The sequence below is a fragment of the Schistocerca piceifrons genome, chromosome 8 (genome assembly GCF_021461385.2).
Source record: "Schistocerca piceifrons isolate TAMUIC-IGC-003096 chromosome 8, iqSchPice1.1, whole genome shotgun sequence".
NCBI lineage: Eukaryota > Metazoa > Arthropoda > Insecta > Orthoptera > Acrididae > Schistocerca > Schistocerca piceifrons.
In genome coordinates, this window is record NC_060145.1 from 342,978,178 (window position 1) to 342,996,494 (window position 18,317).

General features: G+C 38.4%; 1 protein-coding gene across 2 annotated transcripts in view; it reads left to right on the forward strand.

Moving 5' to 3' along the window:
- LOC124711221 (peregrin) overlaps positions 1-18,317 on the forward strand; it is a 256,431-nt gene that overhangs the window by 182,261 nt on the left and 55,853 nt on the right. For both annotated transcript variants that reach the window (XM_047241178.1, XM_047241180.1), the window contains exon 17: positions 9,378-9,549. In XM_047241178.1, the coding sequence (XP_047097134.1) occupies positions 9,378-9,549 (172 nt within the window). The remainder of the gene's footprint in view (positions 1-9,377; positions 9,550-18,317) is intronic.

Consider the following 18,317-nt stretch of genomic DNA (forward strand, 5'->3'; position numbering starts at 1 on the left):
AATGCGGAGTTGGCAGATGCCCATTTGATGTATGGATTAGCACGGGGCAATAGCCGTGGCGCGGTACGTTTATATCGAGACAAATTTCCAGATCGAAGGTGTCCCGACAGGAAGACTCTCGAAGCAATTGATCGGCGTCTTAGGGAGCACGAAACATTCCATCCTATGACTCGCGCAGAACATTCCAGCCTATGACTCCGAAGACTGGAGAAGACCTAGAACGACGAGGACACCTGCAATGGATGAGGCAATTCTTCTTGCAGTTGACGATAACCCTAATGTCAGCGTCAGAGAAGTTGCTGCTGTACAAGGTAACATTGACCACATCACTGTATGGAGAGTGCTACGGGAGAACCAGTTGTTTCCGTACCATGTACAGCGTGTGCAGGCACTATCAGCAGCTGATTGGCCTCCGCAGGTGCACTTCTGCGAATGGTTCATCCAACAATGTGTCGATCCTCATTTCAGTGCTCCTGCACATTTCAGTCGAAGTGTTCGTACGCTTCTCAACAACAGATTCGGTGACCGATGGATTGGTAGAGGCGGTCCAATTCCATGGCCTCCATGCTCTCCTGACCTCAACCTTCTTTACTTTCATTTATGGGGGCATTTGAAAGCTCTTGTCTACGCAACCCCGGTACCAAATGTACAGACTCTTCATGCTCGTATTGTGGACTGCTGTGATACAATACGCCATTCTCCAGGGCTACATCAGCGCATCAGGGATTCCATGCGACGGAGGGTGGATGCATGTATCCTCGCTAACGGAGGACATTTTGAACATTTCCTGTAACAAAGTGTTTGAAGTCACGCTGGTACGTTCTGTTGCTGTGTGTTTCCATTCCATGATTAATGTGATTTGAAGAGAAGTAATAAAATGAGTTCTAACATGGAAAGTAAGCGTTTCTGGACACATGTCCACATAACATATTTTCTTTCTTTGTGTGTGAGGAATGTTTCCTGAAAGTTGGGCCGTACCGTTTTGTAACACCCTGTATACAACAAAAACAGAAGAGGGTATAGCACTGATTCTTTTGGAAAGCCATTATTAAGACCTGTTCAATGGCTCATGTGACTGCCCATTAGAACTTAGTAGTTTTCATTGCTTAATGTAGCACTGATGAATTTTCCAGTGGTATGACTCATAAAAGTTTAGAATATTACCCCTTCCTTCCACACAGTATCATAAGTCACTTTTAGATCTATAAAAAAAATTTGAGGTCTTTTGTTTGTTTCAATATTCCACTTTAGTAAAAAGTTGTTATTGAGAAAACGTTGTTGGTGCAGCTGCGGTTCAGATAGAATCCTGCCTTTTCAGCTTACAGGTTTTGAAAAAATTTGTGGCTGATTCTATTACACAGTATTCTTTCCAAAAGTTTGTATACTGTGCTAAGGAAAGCAGTGGGTCCGTAGCTTTGCCATTTGTTATTTGGTTGACCTTGTTTTATGATGGCTATAATTTTCCTCTTTTTTTCAAATCGTGTGCCATGTTACCAGTTTGTAGAATATCAATAAACAATGCTGTTATCCTTTCTTACACACTTCCTTACATACTTCCCACTGTGGATTAGGAATTCTGAATAGATGCTATAATGTATCATTTAAATGTACAATGCCTACTTAGGCTGATGTCTAAAATTATGGAATTAATCCTAACAAATGCTAAAAATAAAAATAAAATAAAAATCTGGAATGACACACATACTTTCACTTTTATAGAATATGAAATTTGCTGTGCCTTGAACATAAATGTTCCGTATCTAAGAATAGTTATGGAGATAGTACATTACTTTATATTATATTGTAGAGACTTATTCATTAAAGGTGTATTTGTAGATGAAGTCTTATGGCTTCTGTATTACACTATTTGAGCTATTTTTGAGATCATTAGTGGAGTTGCTACTCCAAAAATCATTTCTGAGTGGTATACAAAAGTTATTTTATCATGAAAATGACAGATGTTATTGTAATATATCGCAGCAGTACTTATAACAAGAATACAATTGCAAATTAAAGAAAATTAAGTTTGGTCCTTCTCATTGAGCAGTTCTGAGAAGACGAGACCATTATTTCAAATGCTAAGCGACAAGGTCAAGAAAGAAGAGGTACAACATTGTGGCTATAAAAAGAGATATAAAAAAAAAAAAATTTCCTCACACCAAAAGCAGAATTACTGCAGAACTTGTTGAGAATGTACAAGAAACTTTATACACCTTTAATGAAATACACAGGTTCCAAAATTGACTCAGGAATCAATTGTAATGATTTTTATGAAATATGTCAAACTTTCTGAGGTCAGTCATGCCATAGTATCATTATCTATACTGAATACTTACCGTGTAATGCCATCAAAATTAGGTGCCCTTGCTCCTTTCATTTCTTTGAGAGCTGTGATTTCCTCACTGATGAATGGTTAAGAGTAGCCCAACTCAGATATTCACAGGCTACTTCAAGAGCCTTCAATTGCTTTTGGACCTTAAGTGAATATGATCTAATCTGAGGAGTTCTAGAAGTGGACACAATTTTACTTGCTACTTGCTTGGAAGTAACAGCCTCCTTTGTGCAGTCTTGCGGCTTGGCACATATAAGATTTCTTAGAAAAGACAGGCATTTCTGCTTGAGGTGCAGATATCTGAGGCCTCATTAGTTTCAGTCCATTGTATATGGTGAGCTGCATTGATACTCTTCTGGAGTTCGTCAGCTATTTCAGTTACTGTTGTCACAAAACTTTTGTGTAGAATGTCACACTATTCCAACCATCTAGGTGTGTATTCTTTGTGGAAGCCTCGTAGGATACATTCCTTTGTTATGCACAGCACAGCTCCTGTGAACCTGTCGGCTCTTTTAAAGTTCCATTGAGATCTGGGAAATGATCTTACGACAAGTACGCTTGTGCCTATTTTGAAAAGGACTGGATGATGTTGATTGTACAAGAAGTTTACAGGACATTCCTTGGTATTGGTAATGACTGGCCCTAATTATTGGAGAACACAAAACATAAATCAGTGTTGTGATCTGTTTTCCAGGCTCCAGAACAGAATGTAAACTGATCTTCAGTACTAAGAACTAGATGGAAGTTGTGTTTTTCAGACCAGTTAGCCAGTGTGTTCCCATTTTCAATGTTTACATTTGTATTTCCATAGTCGATCATGGTTGGTGAAGTCTTCTAAGAACACCGTAGAATGGTCGTGAGTTTTTAATACATGTACATACCAAATGGCTTCTAGATGTTCACAACAGTTATTTCACCAATTCCTAGCTCCATGTTAATGTGAATATTTTCATACGTGTAATTGTTCATATGGCGGTAGTGGCAATTATCACCTGGGATCTAATATTGGTGAGAAGCAGTTGCTGCCAAGCTGAGATGAGCTCTCATTGTTGTCTTGTATCTATGCACATTTAAATCGACATATCTTTCCAATAATTATATTGTCTCCAGTGTGAATTCTTATATGGAATTATTTCCATAAAGTCTCCAGGTTATCCTGAAATTATGCGTATTTCTTGGTCTTTATGTGCCTTCTTCCTTTAGTCATATCTCTGTATTTTTTGTATCTGGATGCCTACACAGAAAACTACTACAAAGTTATTGTCACCACTGTCTTTTCAGGTATTAGGTTCATGGACTGCACGAAAGTTTTTATTATATATCATATCTGGAATACATGTCTGTTTTGTATATTTTTCTGCACCTTGTTGTGTCAACTGTCCGTAAACATCATATCAACAATACACCATAGTATTTTTACATTTTTGCTTATTTCCCACTTCCTGTATCTTAATTTCATTGAACTCTCTGACACAAAAACCCTAACCTTCCAAAAACTAGAACTGCTAAAAACTATTGTCATCAGTCAACATCCTGCACTGCTTCACTCTGCTGATTCTGTATTCAAATCTTCTCCAAGACTGTTCAACATTTAACATCCCAACTAGTAAGCATTGGGTTTATTGCATGGTTCTCCAGTAATGTACATTCCTATTGACTTGCCCCCTCTCACTAGCTACATTTCTCCTTTTGGTGCTGCATCCTGGCAGGATCTTTCAATACAATTACTTACATCACAAATTTTAAAAAATCCCATGATATCCTGGAAAATGCTCTGAGACTTAGCACAGAAAGCAATTACTAAAGCAGTCAGCATATCATGAAAACCTTTCAGAAAGCCAGCTGTGCAGTTAGAAATAATTTGAGGTCCATTAATCATTGTCAGCAGTGGAAGCACATCTGCCATTTGTTATAAAAACTAGTTCCTACATAGTATGAAATTTGTTAATTTTGTGTATGGCGACAGTATTATGAAAGGATGACTTGATATTCACCATATAGAGGAGGATTGGAGTCGCAGGCAGGCCTAACAAAAAGACTGCTATACATTTGAGCTTTTGACCGAAAGGCCTTCTTCTAAAGTAGAAAACACACACACTTTCACATAAACACAAATCATACATACATAGCTGCTGAGGCCAGACTGCCTTGCAGCCAGAGAAACTGCTTGTGTGTGTGTGTGTGTGTGTGTGTGTGTGTGTGTGTGTGACAGAGGGGGAGGGGGGTGTTTGTGTAAATGTGTGTGTGTTTTCTACTTTAGAAGAAGGCCTTTTGACCAAAAGCTTAAATGTATAGCAGTCTTTTTGCTGTCCGTGTCTACGCCTCAGCATCTCCTCCGTGTGATGAGTAGCAATCTGTCCTTTTCATCATATAACTGTTCTTCCACCCTGAGTTTCCAGTTGTTTAAAATTTGCGTATCGATACTTTGTATTACATATTCTATAGCTTCTTCTCAGAAAGTATAACACAGGGCTTTCATTATTTACATACACTGAATGATGTTCTGCTATATGCAATACATGCAGTTAAATATAAATACAACTGTAGTAAATTCCTTTCAGTTATTAATCTAAATTTGTGAATTTGGCTTGCATACCTCTTTTTATGATGCAACTGTAAGAGAATTTCAAAAGTCAAAAATAAATAGGAATAATCCTGTTAAATGGTGGTGGTGGTGTAAACAAAACTTGTGTGTGTGTGTGTGTGTGTGTGTGTGTGTGTGTGTGTGTGTGTGTGTGTGGACGTAGGTGCAAAAAATGTAGAGAAATAGAACCAAGGTAATGTATGTATTTGTTAATTCAGTTGTAACATGTTTCGCTTTCACCATTAACTCATTATTAAGTCACTGTGTATGATTATAATAATCATTCTTATTATGTTTTTAATATTGCAGTTTGTAATTAAGAGGAAATTTGGAGTTACTAAAATGTGCGTGCTTTTTATGCGATTATAATTATAAGTTCCACTTTGTCCATTTTTGTACAGATTTTGTATAAAGTCTCCGCTTCTTTCACCATGCGTTATTTAACGTTGTCCAGTTTTAACTCCTGTAGAGTTACTGATCATCTAGGGGCACAGTATGTGATAAAAGTGTGTCTTTTCGTATGAAAATTATACAGAAATGTGCTGAATGCTGAATGATACTATGTACAGAACTGATCTGATAGTTTTGTGTGTGCCAGCAGAATGAAACTAGAGAATACCCTCACAATACTGTTTATGGCCTGACTTTTGCATTATTATGTTTCAATATATCTAACATTTTTGTCTCTTGGGCTGCTCTGCAGTGTAGTGCCTAGAGTGCTCGACCTCCACAGCAGAGGTCCCCTGTTCAAACCCTGGTGACTCCATGTGGAGTTCGTGCTGCACTTTACGGAGTTGGGACAAATTATCTCCAGGTGCTCCATTTTCCTTTGCTCATTCCGCCATATGTCCATCACCTCATTCGTAATAAAACATATCATCATATTTAGCAACAGTTGACAAAGAGTGTAGTCTTTATGCTTTTATAACAACTTTTGTTTATTCTGAGCAGTTGTTAAAAGTATCAATTTTAAATTTTGAAATTGCTCAGGCTAAGGAGGAGGCTCAGGATACCACTCCCGTTACAGATAAAACAATGATTGATATGTATATCTTACACTGTAGCAACAACAGTTTACAGGCTTTTTGGGCCTTTCATGGTGATATATTTATCACTGTGTGCATCATCCCTCACATGATTGGTATCCTGCAGTTCTTCTTTGTATCTTTTTAAAAGTAAATATCCTTTTTTAATATGTTGTGGACTTGTCAGAGATATAGGAACCTTATATCTCACTGAGCAACCATTTAATTTACATTTACTGTTAACCGTATAACTGTTACAGATATTATGCTGTCATGTTTTCATTTCAGTTGTTGAGTATCTGTCATTGACATGAAATTTTCAGTTTAGTTCGTGTGTCAGTGCACTGTTAATGTTGTTCCCTCTATGTTGGGCAGCTCTGTGTAGAAGATTCACTTGGCCACTTTATTAATTTCAGTGCACTATGTAACAATACAGAAATACACTAAATCTGATTTCCATGTCTAGTCATTAGAAAAATCTTTTGATCTGTATTGTATGCAGATAATGGTATAAACTAACTGTCAGAATAGTGTAAACCAACTGTCTAAAAATGCAAATGCAAAAAAAAGGGAGACATTAATTTCATGTCCAATGCAAGAATAACTGAAAGTTTTTCCATTGATCTTGTTCTTCTATCTGCTCATTATTTCAGCAGATATTTGCTATTAGTTCTTGTTAAAGATGTTTTTATCAGTGTTGGGAGGAAATATTATTTTCATTAGCTGTAAAATGTGTTTATTGAAGGGGCATAGAGAGGCATAGGAAGTCACAGTGGCAAGATGTGAAACAAAATGAGCAAAAGTAATGGAAGGTGCTATATGGTCTCGTTGAAGATATGCTTAAGACATATGTGCTGTGTATGAAATACGTGTTGGTGTGTGCATGACTGTATAAATTGGAGGACAGTATTTAAATGTGCTCATGTGATTTTTCTGAATCAAACATGTCTGAACTGTTTACTATATATGTTTATTTAATTTCTGTTTTCACTTTCTTTACCCAACTACCTTTGTGTGTGTGTGTGTGTGTGTGTGTGTGTGTGTGTGTGTGTGGGTGGGTGGGGGGGATTTAAGTTTTCTGTTGGCTTCCCATGTGTTTGTGTGTGTCCGTATCCCGTTTTGAGGGTTGTGTACCTCAGACTGTAAAAACAGGACTCCTATATGATCACTTTGTTGTCAATCTGTCTGTCTGTCCAACTGTTAGAAACCCATTTTCTCACAAACAAGTTGATGTATCAAGTTGAAATTTATGTCACATACTGAGGTCTATGGTCCCTTGGCGGTGTAAAACATTGAAGCTTCTAAAGCAGTGCAGTCAAAAGATACACCCATTTATGTCACATATTTTATAATCTCAAACTCACTCATCAAAACAAGTCAGGCGGCAGACTTCTATATGTCAAAAACTGGTACAACATTATGACAAGTGCCTCAATATTGACAGAAATTATGTAGAAAAGTAGATTAAGGTACAGGCTTTCATGTAAAAATAAAATTATTGAGATATCTTAGCATGTCTTTTTTTACTTACTTAAAAAATGCGCCTCGTATAATTAGTAGTTCACTTCAAATTCAGCTTCTTCCCAACTTTTCTCTGTTTCTTCTTACAGAAAAAGTATTTTTTAGCTGTTAATTGTTACCTGAGATGAGAGTGCATTTCTGGAATCAAATAAGCACAAATGAGCAATACGGTAAAAAAATCAAATTATTGTTACATGACAATTTCATCTACCTTTTTATACTATTTCATAGTATTAAAATGTTACTGAGCAAGCTGATTAAAACACTGGACACACATTCGAGTGGACAGTGATTCCTATCCCCATCTGACCATCCAAATGTAGGTTTTTCGATGCCACATAATCACACCACAAAATGTGATCCCAACGAAAAAGCCTGAAAGAGTCATCCTGAAGATAAATTTTTAAATCTGAAACTGGTGGTAGCTACCTTTAAACAAAAATTCTGCATTATTCTTGTGGCTGGGCTGACGTCAATTTTGTAAACAATATTCATTACTCATATTGCATTTTTTCCCTTCCAAAAACTTATTAGAGAATCAGTGTCCATATAGGTGTACAATTCAGTAATTCTGAACCAAGTAGACCACCCTGTTGCTGAGCATGCTGCCAAACATGATATCCTTCATTTGGATGACTGCTTCACAGCCTGTGCCACATAGATCCTTCCCACCTTTCCTTTCTGAATTGTGCAGGTGGGAACTTTCCTGAAATATATCTTACGTTCCCATAACTCTCCTGGCCTCATTTTACTTACTTTACTTTTTCGTGGCTGGAGATTTGTTTCAAAGCCTTTCAGCCCAATGTCGAGCCAAGTCCTGGCCTCAACCTTCATTAGTCATTGTCCATACCCATCCAGACCCTTGCCTGTTCCCCATTCCAGCGCTACACAGCCCTCATTCCACCATTGCATCTTTACTTGTCTCTTTTTTCGCTACCCCCTACCCACCTCTCTTCTGCCCTCCATCTAACCTCCTGATTGCACATAGCTGCCCTATCTTCTCTCCACATAGTCCCCGCATGCTTCCCAACAGTGCTTCATTGTCCCCGCATGCTTCCCAACAGTGCTTCATTGTCTACCACCCCTACCCTACTATCCCTCCCCCTCCCCACCCCAGCCTCCTCCTTACCCCCACCTAGTCACCACTCCCATCATGCACTGATGATGCTGCTCGCAGTGTGGCTTCAGTTGCCTGAGACTGGAGTCGTGTGTGAGAGTTGCATTTGCAGGCACATGTGAATGCTTTTGCGTGTATATGTGTGTGTGTGTGTGTGTGTGTGTGTGTGTGTGTGTGTGTGTGTGTGTGTGTGAGAGAGAGAGATCCATTTTTGACGAAGGCCTTACTGGCCGAAAGCTTTATTTGTGACAGTCTTTCAAAGTTGTCAGCTTATTCAAGAATGTTTTTGCAAATGTTCCTTATATTCTTCAGTCACCATACAAATTTCCACTCACCAGGTTGAAGTAGATAAAGGAACTGGACTCACATTTGAGAAGGCAGGTTCAGTCCATCATCTCACCCTCAAGACTTTAGGTTTTCCATTGTTTCCCTAAAATGCTCAAGACAAATGCTGGGACAGTTACTTTGAAAAGGATTTGCCCAATGTCCTTTCCCATTGCTATAAGATACGAACTTGTGCTTTGTCATTGACAGATATTAAACCATAATCTTGCTTCCTTCATTCCTTCCACTTTCCAGTTATACTTTCTCTTGGCATTTGTAGCTTGTTACTCCCAGCCAACATAGTAAATAAATCAGATAGTGACACTTGCAAAGTTGTGCCAGTGTTTTTCCAAGAAACAAAGCAAAGAAAATAAGTACCTAGAAATTTGTTTATTTGCTTAGTGTTGAGCCAAGTGAGGATGTGAACCACTGATTGTATGTCTGTGCTCAGATGTACTTATATTGTCCTAACAGACACATCAAACAACACTCCTCCAGTAACTCCTGTGAAGATGTCTACATCAGACCAGTCGCAGATGAGTGCATCACCTTCTGGTGTGAATCGTCGTACTGCTGTACTGTTCACCAGAAAAGCTGCAGCAGCTGCCTTCAGGAAACCAGACCCTCCAGGAGGAAGCATTAGCATGTACGTAAAAATAGACATCACAATTGTAATACCATATATGACAAGAATATATTCGTATATTGTTATGTATCTATGTATTTCATCTATTTTATCACCTGTGCCAATATAGCTGCCTTAAAAGTACAGTAGGGTTTCAATTATCTAAACAACCACTTAACCGAACTTCCTGTTACTCACTCACATGTGCTGCCCTTCCCCTCCGCTTCAGTCTTGCCGCCCTCACTACCACCACCCCCCATCTGCCCTGCAAAAATGCTGAGTTGCAGACAGTAGTAACTGTTTGCCCCCTGTCGTGATCATTGTGTCCACTTTGCCATGTAAACTAAACTTGTTATATAAAATGTGTAAACATAAATGTGTTGGCCTATATATGAGAAATAAGTACGAGATTAATAAAAGGTTAGAGGAAGAGAAATCTGCATCCATGCTATCTTACAGCTAAAATCTTTGTAAGTCAATATTTATGGATATGAAAAACAAAGGACAAGCATCACAGATATTACATGTACCCATCATTCTACCGATGGATCGACAAGCCGTGAAACTATGAAGTTTGCTTCGAACATGAATCTGGATGATGCTATTTACAAGTGGTTTACATAAAACAGCTCACAAGGAGAAGCTACCTCTGGTCTCTGGTCCCATTCAAACTAATTGAAACCTCAGGGGGCCATTGAATTTGAAAGCAAGTACAATGTGGTTAAAGCATTATAAGTCAACAAACGGCATTTGCAAGCATCAAATTAAGGAGAAAAACTGTCTGCTGATTCTTCAGCAGCCAACTCTTTCAAAATTAAACTTGGAGATGTACTGAAAGAAGAACATTATGTTCTCGAAAACACTTAGCATGCTGATGAAACTGGGCTCAATTAGAAAGCTTTGGCAAGGAAAACTTTTGCTTCATGTTTTGAATTGGCAACACCTGGTCCTAAAATAAGCAAGAATTATGTTACTGATTTAGCTTGTACTAATGCCACCGATTGTCAGTGCTCATTGTTTACAGTTAACAAAAGAGCACCTAGATGGGTAGTACAACTTTCACATAATGGTTTATGGAAGTTCATGCACCTCCCACGAAGGCTCAACAGTTAAAGAATGACAAAAGGGAGAAAACATCACTGCTTCTTGACAATGCACCAACTCATCCATCATGTGACATCTTAAATGAAAAGAACAGGTTCTTTTGCCATGTAGCATAACCCCCTCATTCCATCCTATGAACCAAGGTGTTATTGTTACTGAGACCTATAAATGATTGCACGGAAGAATTATTATGCACATTATTAGTAAAAGAGGAGGGAGAAGAAAGTTTGTTAATAAATCATAAAAATAATGATTTGATCAGAGCAGTGTGGAATAGTGTAAAAGAAACAGAATTTTAAGAAAGCCTGGGATAAAATTTTGAGTGTGATGGGATACGTCTGAAGTGAAGTGCTCAAAATTGTCACAGCGATTGTAAACCTCGTCACTGATGAAGCTGCCGCTTGTCAGCATGTTGCATCAGGTCTGGTCCAGAAAATGAAGATGCAAATATACTTGCAGCCTCTGAAGCATTTACTGCTGTGATGATGGAAGCTCAAGATAAAAGCAGTCAGTATCAGATATGTGTTTAGGAAGACCAAAATTAGGGTTTTCTTTTTAAGCGTTAATTCTGTACATATGTACTGTAGATACAAATTGCATATGTATTACATATTTTTTGTGTATTTGTCTGTACTATATACATTCCTATTGTTCTTGCCCTTGTAATAATACAAGAGATTCATGTTATAAATGTAGTGTTGATTGGTAAATAAAGTATATGGTTTTATTGTCTGAATAAACCAGTTATCCGAACATCCCTGTTCCTCCCAATTAGTTCAGATGATTGACACTCTACTATATAAGACATTATTGCTTCATTTGCCATTGCATTTGTTGAACAGTGGTGCGATACATTGCTTGTGATGTCCAGATTTCAGTATGCCACATTTCAACTGATTGTACCTTCATTACTTTCGAAATGTCATATATCTCAATCTTGGGGATTCATCTTAAGAACTATACAAACATTATAGAAATCATAAAATGTTTTTATAGAACTGTCTCTGTTGGTAGTTACTATGCTGTCTGCCATCCTGACATGAGTCTAATGTCTACCCGAGATAAGTTTATTTTGTTATCTTTGTATTCTTATTGTTTTCAGTTGCTTCTCTTACCAGATTTTCCTTCTTAGTTAGTCTGCTAATTAGTTACTTTCATGTTCAATAGATAATTTGTACAGTTAATTGCAGTGATGTAGAATGAGTCATTTTACATTCACATTTTGCTGTTTGCCAGACATTTTATGTCACTGGATATGTGATCATAAATCTTGGTTGCTGCATTATGAACCCCATTTTGTGTTAAAGAAATGTGGAGTTATGAAAGTCATTTCTTCTTCTGGTATTGTAATTATGCACATCGTAGTTCCATTTGCTCTGCAGTCGTTTATTTACAACAGACTACATGAGGGAGTAAATAAACTGTGAAGCAGTAGTCAGAATCCCCAACTCCTTAAGCAAGATGATCATGAGTGAGCACCACATGTTATTCTTACAGCACATTTTTGAGCAATGAAGATTTTTTCCGAAAGATGAGTTACCCCAGTATATCACATTGTTGAATGTAAATACTCAAAATATGTCAGCTTACTGATTTGTTGCTCCCCAAGATCTGCAGTGCTTGAGAATGCAAACGTGGTTCAACTGAGTTATGTAAGAAGTTTGAAAGTGTATTATTTCCATTTTAAAGTCTCATTAATATGAGCATTTAATAATTTTGGAGTTTCTGTCTAGTTATTATTTCCTCACCATGAGTTACACTTGTCATTGGTGTAGTACCTCTAACTTTACAGAACTGAATATGCTGTGTCAATTGAGAGTGAGATCATTTGCAGAAAACAACTCAATACATCACTATTAACGACATTATTGACCATTTCTTCTGTTGCTATATTTTTGAATTGATTACAATACTAGTGTCATCTGCAAAAAGAATTAATGCTGCTTTCTATATATTATATTTTCTCACAATGTCTCCCACATATTTCCAGATAGGTTCTGTAATTCGTCAATAGTTGCCTTATTTCTTTTGATAATTTCTTTTCTTTTGCTTTCTTTATTTGTAGAATCATAATTGAAAGCCTTTTCTTCAAACTTTACAGACTTTCTCGGGATTGTTTACGTCTATTTTTAAGAGTCTACCAGTTCAGTTTCTTCAGTATGTCTGCGACGGTCTCTGCGACTCTCCTCCGTAAGTCAAACATACCTGTGACCATTCAAGCTGTCCTTCTCTTTATACATTTTATGTCCCCTGTTAGTCCTATTTGGTAAGGATCCCACACATTTGAACAATACTCTAGAATGAGTCGCACAAGTGATTTTTAAGCAATCTCTTTTGTAGACTCATTGCATTTCCCACGTATTCTACCCATAAACTGAGTCTACCACCTGCTTTACCTATGACTGAGCCTATGTGATTATTCCATTTCATTTCCCTACAAAGTGTTACATCCAGGAATTTGTATGAGCTGGTTGGCTGCAGTTGTGTTTCATTGGTATTTAGGTCAAAGAATACAACACTTTTTTTTTAAAGGAAAACTTGTGAAGTGCACTGTTTTACATTTCTGACCATTTAAACCAAGTTGCCAATCTTTACACCACTTTGAAACCTAATCATCTGCAGTATGTGCCTTTGTTAAATAATTGGCCCTTTTGTATTATTTTTGTATACTCCTTGTGTTGAATTTGTTGTTTAATTTACTCTGGTATGACTCTCAATTCTTAAGTAAATTCTCATAACATATATTGCTTACTTGCTACCTGGTGAGTCTGTTTCTTCCTAGCACTGTGTTTACTTGTGCTCTGCATTTAACAAGTCTTACAGTACAGAGCATACTGTGCAAACATAGGCTGAAAAGGAAAGTTTTTAGAAGACCTAAGGTCTTTCTTATTACTAGGTACTAGACATTCAAAGGGAACATTAGAACTGGTACAGAGCTTTTGTAACTGGTATTTTCAAACCAATTGCAGAGCTCAGTAATGTTACCTATGATTCAGTAGGTTGTGTACACTACAAAGTGTACTCCAGCCTCAATTATACAAGGGCGTCCCGAAAAGGAATGACTCCAAATTTTGTAAGTGAAAACTCTTACAGCTTTTCAAATAACACAAACAGTATTAACATTGTACATCTTTATACGTCATGCCCACGTATTTATTTCTCAACGTAAGTCACCCTGGTTACGAACATGTTTCTCCCAACAAGAGACCAGTTTGGTGCTACCATCACGGTAGAATGTCGGACTTTGTTGATGGAGCTGCAACCTCACATATGCTTGCACCGCTTTATCACTATCAAAGTGAAGTCTTTAAGGTGTTCTTTAAATTTTGGAAACAGATGAAAATTGGATGGGGCCGCCCAGTTACACATATGGGTCAGTCAGAGGTACAGATGTTGACAGAACATGACAAAAATGCACTAAGAACCTTTGAGCGGAAAGTACGACACAAAACCTATGGTGCATAAGGGATGAAGAAAGCTGTAAAATACGCTACAATGTCAAATGAGAAGTGTTAATGCAAGGTAGGGACATAGTAAAATTTGTGAAATCACAGTGAATACAACAGCTAGTACATGTGGAGAGAATAGTAGAGGATAGAATTCCAAAGAAAATTTTGAAAGGTGTGATCCATTCAGCTAGGCGAAAATGGAGACTTAAAAGAAGATGAATTGATGATAGTGGATCTCACCAGTATGGGAGTCTTGGGGTGGAAAAGAGCAGCAAACAACTAAGAAATGTGGAGAAAGATTGTTGAAGCCAAGGGCTCTAGCACTACCGAAGAAGAAGAAGAAGGAGGAGGAGGAGGAGGAAGATGTTCAGACTGTCTGGAGGATGATTGATGACAGTGAGCAGAAAACATCAGATTGTTGCAGATGTCACAGTTCTTATGTGTATTCTGGCATTGTCATGCTGAAGGAGAGAGTGCTCCATGTGCGGACGAACTCGTATAATTCCAAACTTGATTACAACATGCTGTTACACAAGCACTGACATAGTTACATTACATACTGCAATGTTACATACTACAATTTGGACTCCTCTAGTGGAAGAGGGCTCCAAATATACAGGCATGAATAATAAAGATGTAGAATGTTAATAATGTTTGTTTTATATAAAAAGCTTTAAGAGTTTTCTCATAAAAAATTCGGGGGCATTACTTTTCAGCATGCCCTTTCACGGTTAAGCATTAGATTAGGAGCACTGCAGAGAATGCTTTTCGCAGTAGCACTAAATGAGGTGACATAGTGGCAAGATATTGGGACTGCAGTTCAAATCCCTGCCTGGCCATACAGATTTAGGGATTCCATTATCACATTAAATCACTTAAGGCAAATGCCAGAATGATTCCTTTGAAAGGGTGTGGCTGATTTCCTTCTGCATTCTTCTCTAATCCTAGATTGTGCAGAATCTACAATGACCTCATCCTCAATGGGGTGTTAAAAGCTAACCTCTAACCTACCTTCCCTCTTAACATCATTGTGAAGATTGTATCAATCTTTGTGCTGTACAATAGGCCCAGGATCAAATGTTCTGTGATACTTTTAATGCAGATCTTTAGACTCATTCAAAAGGGGTGAGGTTGGCTAATCATCCTGCACTTTGCAGCATCATCATATGCAGCAAGGTTTGCATATTACTGTTTATGGTAAGAGGTTACTTGCACAGCTACATACTGTAAAATGAATCATTCCACATCATTACAATTTATCATGCAAATGTTCTGTGGAACAAGGAACTAACTACCTCAGTAAATAACTGTATCCTGAAGAAAACTGAGTCTTAAAGAACACTCATGAAAATTTCAGAAATCTTACGAGTGAGTAAGATGAACTTCCAGTGTCCATACAAGAAGATGGAAGGGCAGGTGATATGTCAGCAGGTGTGTTGTTCTTATCAAAATGTTATTCAGAGACACTACAGTAGGAGCTAATACCATATTACTGTTTAACCAATAAGAGGAAAGCACGCATGACTATACATATAGAAAATGGAGATAGGTCCCGCCCTCTTCAGGCTAATGAATACTGATAACTGCTTTTTCAGTACTGTGCTACAATCATATATCAGGAAATATGTAAGCTAATGATAGGACAGTTTGCCGGTCTTGACCTTCACAAAGCATGTAGATGGTTTTAATAAGGTTATGCAGCCATAGCAGGAGAATAATTGTTTGTGGAGATTGTAATGTTGATTTTCTCTCTGACAGTATTTACCAGGTGCCCTTGGATTATTGAGATTCATCTTTGGATTATTTCCTACAGTAGTTTCCAACAGGTATTTCAAAATATAGTGCCACAACCATTAATAAAACCATAGATTCCCTTGGTAAACATAGCAACATGAAGCACTTATTGACAAAGAAATGAAAAGTTACTGGAGTGATCTGGGCAGCAAGAAAATGGTCCAGAAAAGTTTCCATTCTAGTCTGTAATCACAAAGTTCATCGATAGCACTCAGATAAACAGTTCAATTGAAAGTCCAGCACTTGTACACTGTTGCAACACTCCATTGTCCTAGTAGTGCTGTGATTGAAGTTAGAAACTTCTGATCCAGCTGTGAACAGCTGGTTCTGTTTGATGGTTCTGCCAAAATCAGTCTCTTTCATAACATAGGATCAGCCGATTTTATATCAGTGGTATCAATAAATGATCCACTGTGGCATGCGTCTCTGGCTAGATGCTTCTTGCCAGAAATCCTGTGAACTACCATTTTACAGCATTTAACAGGCTTCAAGAATCCTCCCTCCACAACCCCCAAAATGGCCAGTATGGCCATAAACATTCCACTCCTTGGTAGAAGTGTGGCCAGTAGCAAGGGAAGTTTCTCAGCAGTGGTGAATGATGAGTTCAGACCTCTGTTCTGCAGCTGTAATGGGGGCACCAGTAAAGTATGTACTGCTGGTACATCAAATCCATTACCGTGTAATGGTGCTAGTCACAGAGAAACTCCTTCAGTAACTTTCCTTTGACTGAAATTGTTCTGTAAGATGGCAAGAAGCAGGTTATTATGTCCTCTTTGTTGAGAGATGACACTGCTTTTTTCATGTGCATTTTAAATATTTGCATGCTAGGTGGAATGGTCCTGTGGTAAGGTGCGAGATGCTGTTTTTTTGCAGCAGTCCTGAAACAGACCAGACACAAATTGCAAACCATCATCTGATATATGGTATGTGGGGCACCTTCAGTGGCAGAAACATTCTGTGAGATTCTGATAGGGTAGCTACTTGACATGCTACTGTTTGTTTGCATCACATGTGGGTAGTGTGATTAACTGATGTGGACGGACTGCTATTAGTGTTGTGGAGGCAGTCATGGAAAGAAGTCCTGTGGTGGTGCAGCTGGTTCTGCTGTGCATGTCTCTCAATCTCTACTGAGACACCAGACCATTAGACATGGTGTTGGGTAAGCACCTTCATTCTCGTGATACCCCAATGATTGGAGTAATCTCTAGAGGGAATCCACATTTGCATATTGGGCTGTTTGACAGTAGTAAATTGAGCACTGATAATGGCTGAGGAATTGTGCCCAATGCTGTTTTATCAGGAAGCTTGTTTATACAACCAGGTGAAGCAAGTAGTGATTGATAATCTGGTATATGATGGACCTTCATAGCATAGAGAGAGGATTGGAACTTCTGATACTAAAAATGAATAAGTGCTCCTCTGTCAATCTGGTTGGGATTAATTTGAGTTGAGGTCAGTGATTTGGAAGCAAATGTGACAGGCTGTTCAGATGCATGTGGAGTCTTACGCAATAGAACGTTAGCCTTTCCATCTTTGGAGGCATCTATTGTTAGTAACAACTTTCATTTGGGGTCAGATGTGAGCTTGTAGTAGGTAAAGTATGAGTTTCTCAAAAGTTTGCTGACATTCTGTCGTCCACTCAAACTTTTTACCTTTCTGCCAAAGATACTTTATTTTATTTCCTGGTATTTATAGAGAGAGGTAGCCAAGTAATTCCTTCCACGTTTCTGTGGCCAGGACATTCCATGTCGGGTTTGAAGAATTCACACTTTTGGTTCATAATGTCAGGATTAATTTCTGAAGATTAAGAGGTATTCTTCATTAGTTATACAATTAATAGTGATATCATTGAAGTCGGGCTGTCAGCTCAACTGCCCTTACTTGGGCAGCCACAAGCATGTGGGCAGTGGTGAACAGACAGCACAAGTATGGGCCATCAGGCAACCATGCCATAACCTATATGACCGAATGCCTCAGCCGAGTGTCCAATTAGAGCTGGCCAAACAGCTCTCGCACATGGCAAAACAAGGCATGAATGCAGTGCAGTTGATCCATCGGCAGGGTAACCTGCACCTGTCCACAGGCGAGCTGTGATAGAAACTTTTAAGTAGTTTACACAACAAGGAATGTCCTATAGTAGTTGTTCTTGGTTGTTGCTGTTGTGGTGGTGGTGGTCTTCTGTCTGAAGACATGTTCGGTGCAGATCTCCATGCTTGTTAATCCTGTGCAAGGCTCTTCATCTCTGCATAACTGCTGCAGTTTACATCAACTTGAACCTGCGTACTGTGTTTAAGCCTTGGTCTCTTCCTACAGTTTTTACTTACACCCCCTTCATCCCCCTCCTCAATTCCCCCCCCTGAGTGAGGTGGCATGGTGGTTAGAACACAGGACTCACCTTTGGGAGGATGACGGTTCAAACCTGTGTCCAGCCATCCTGGTAAC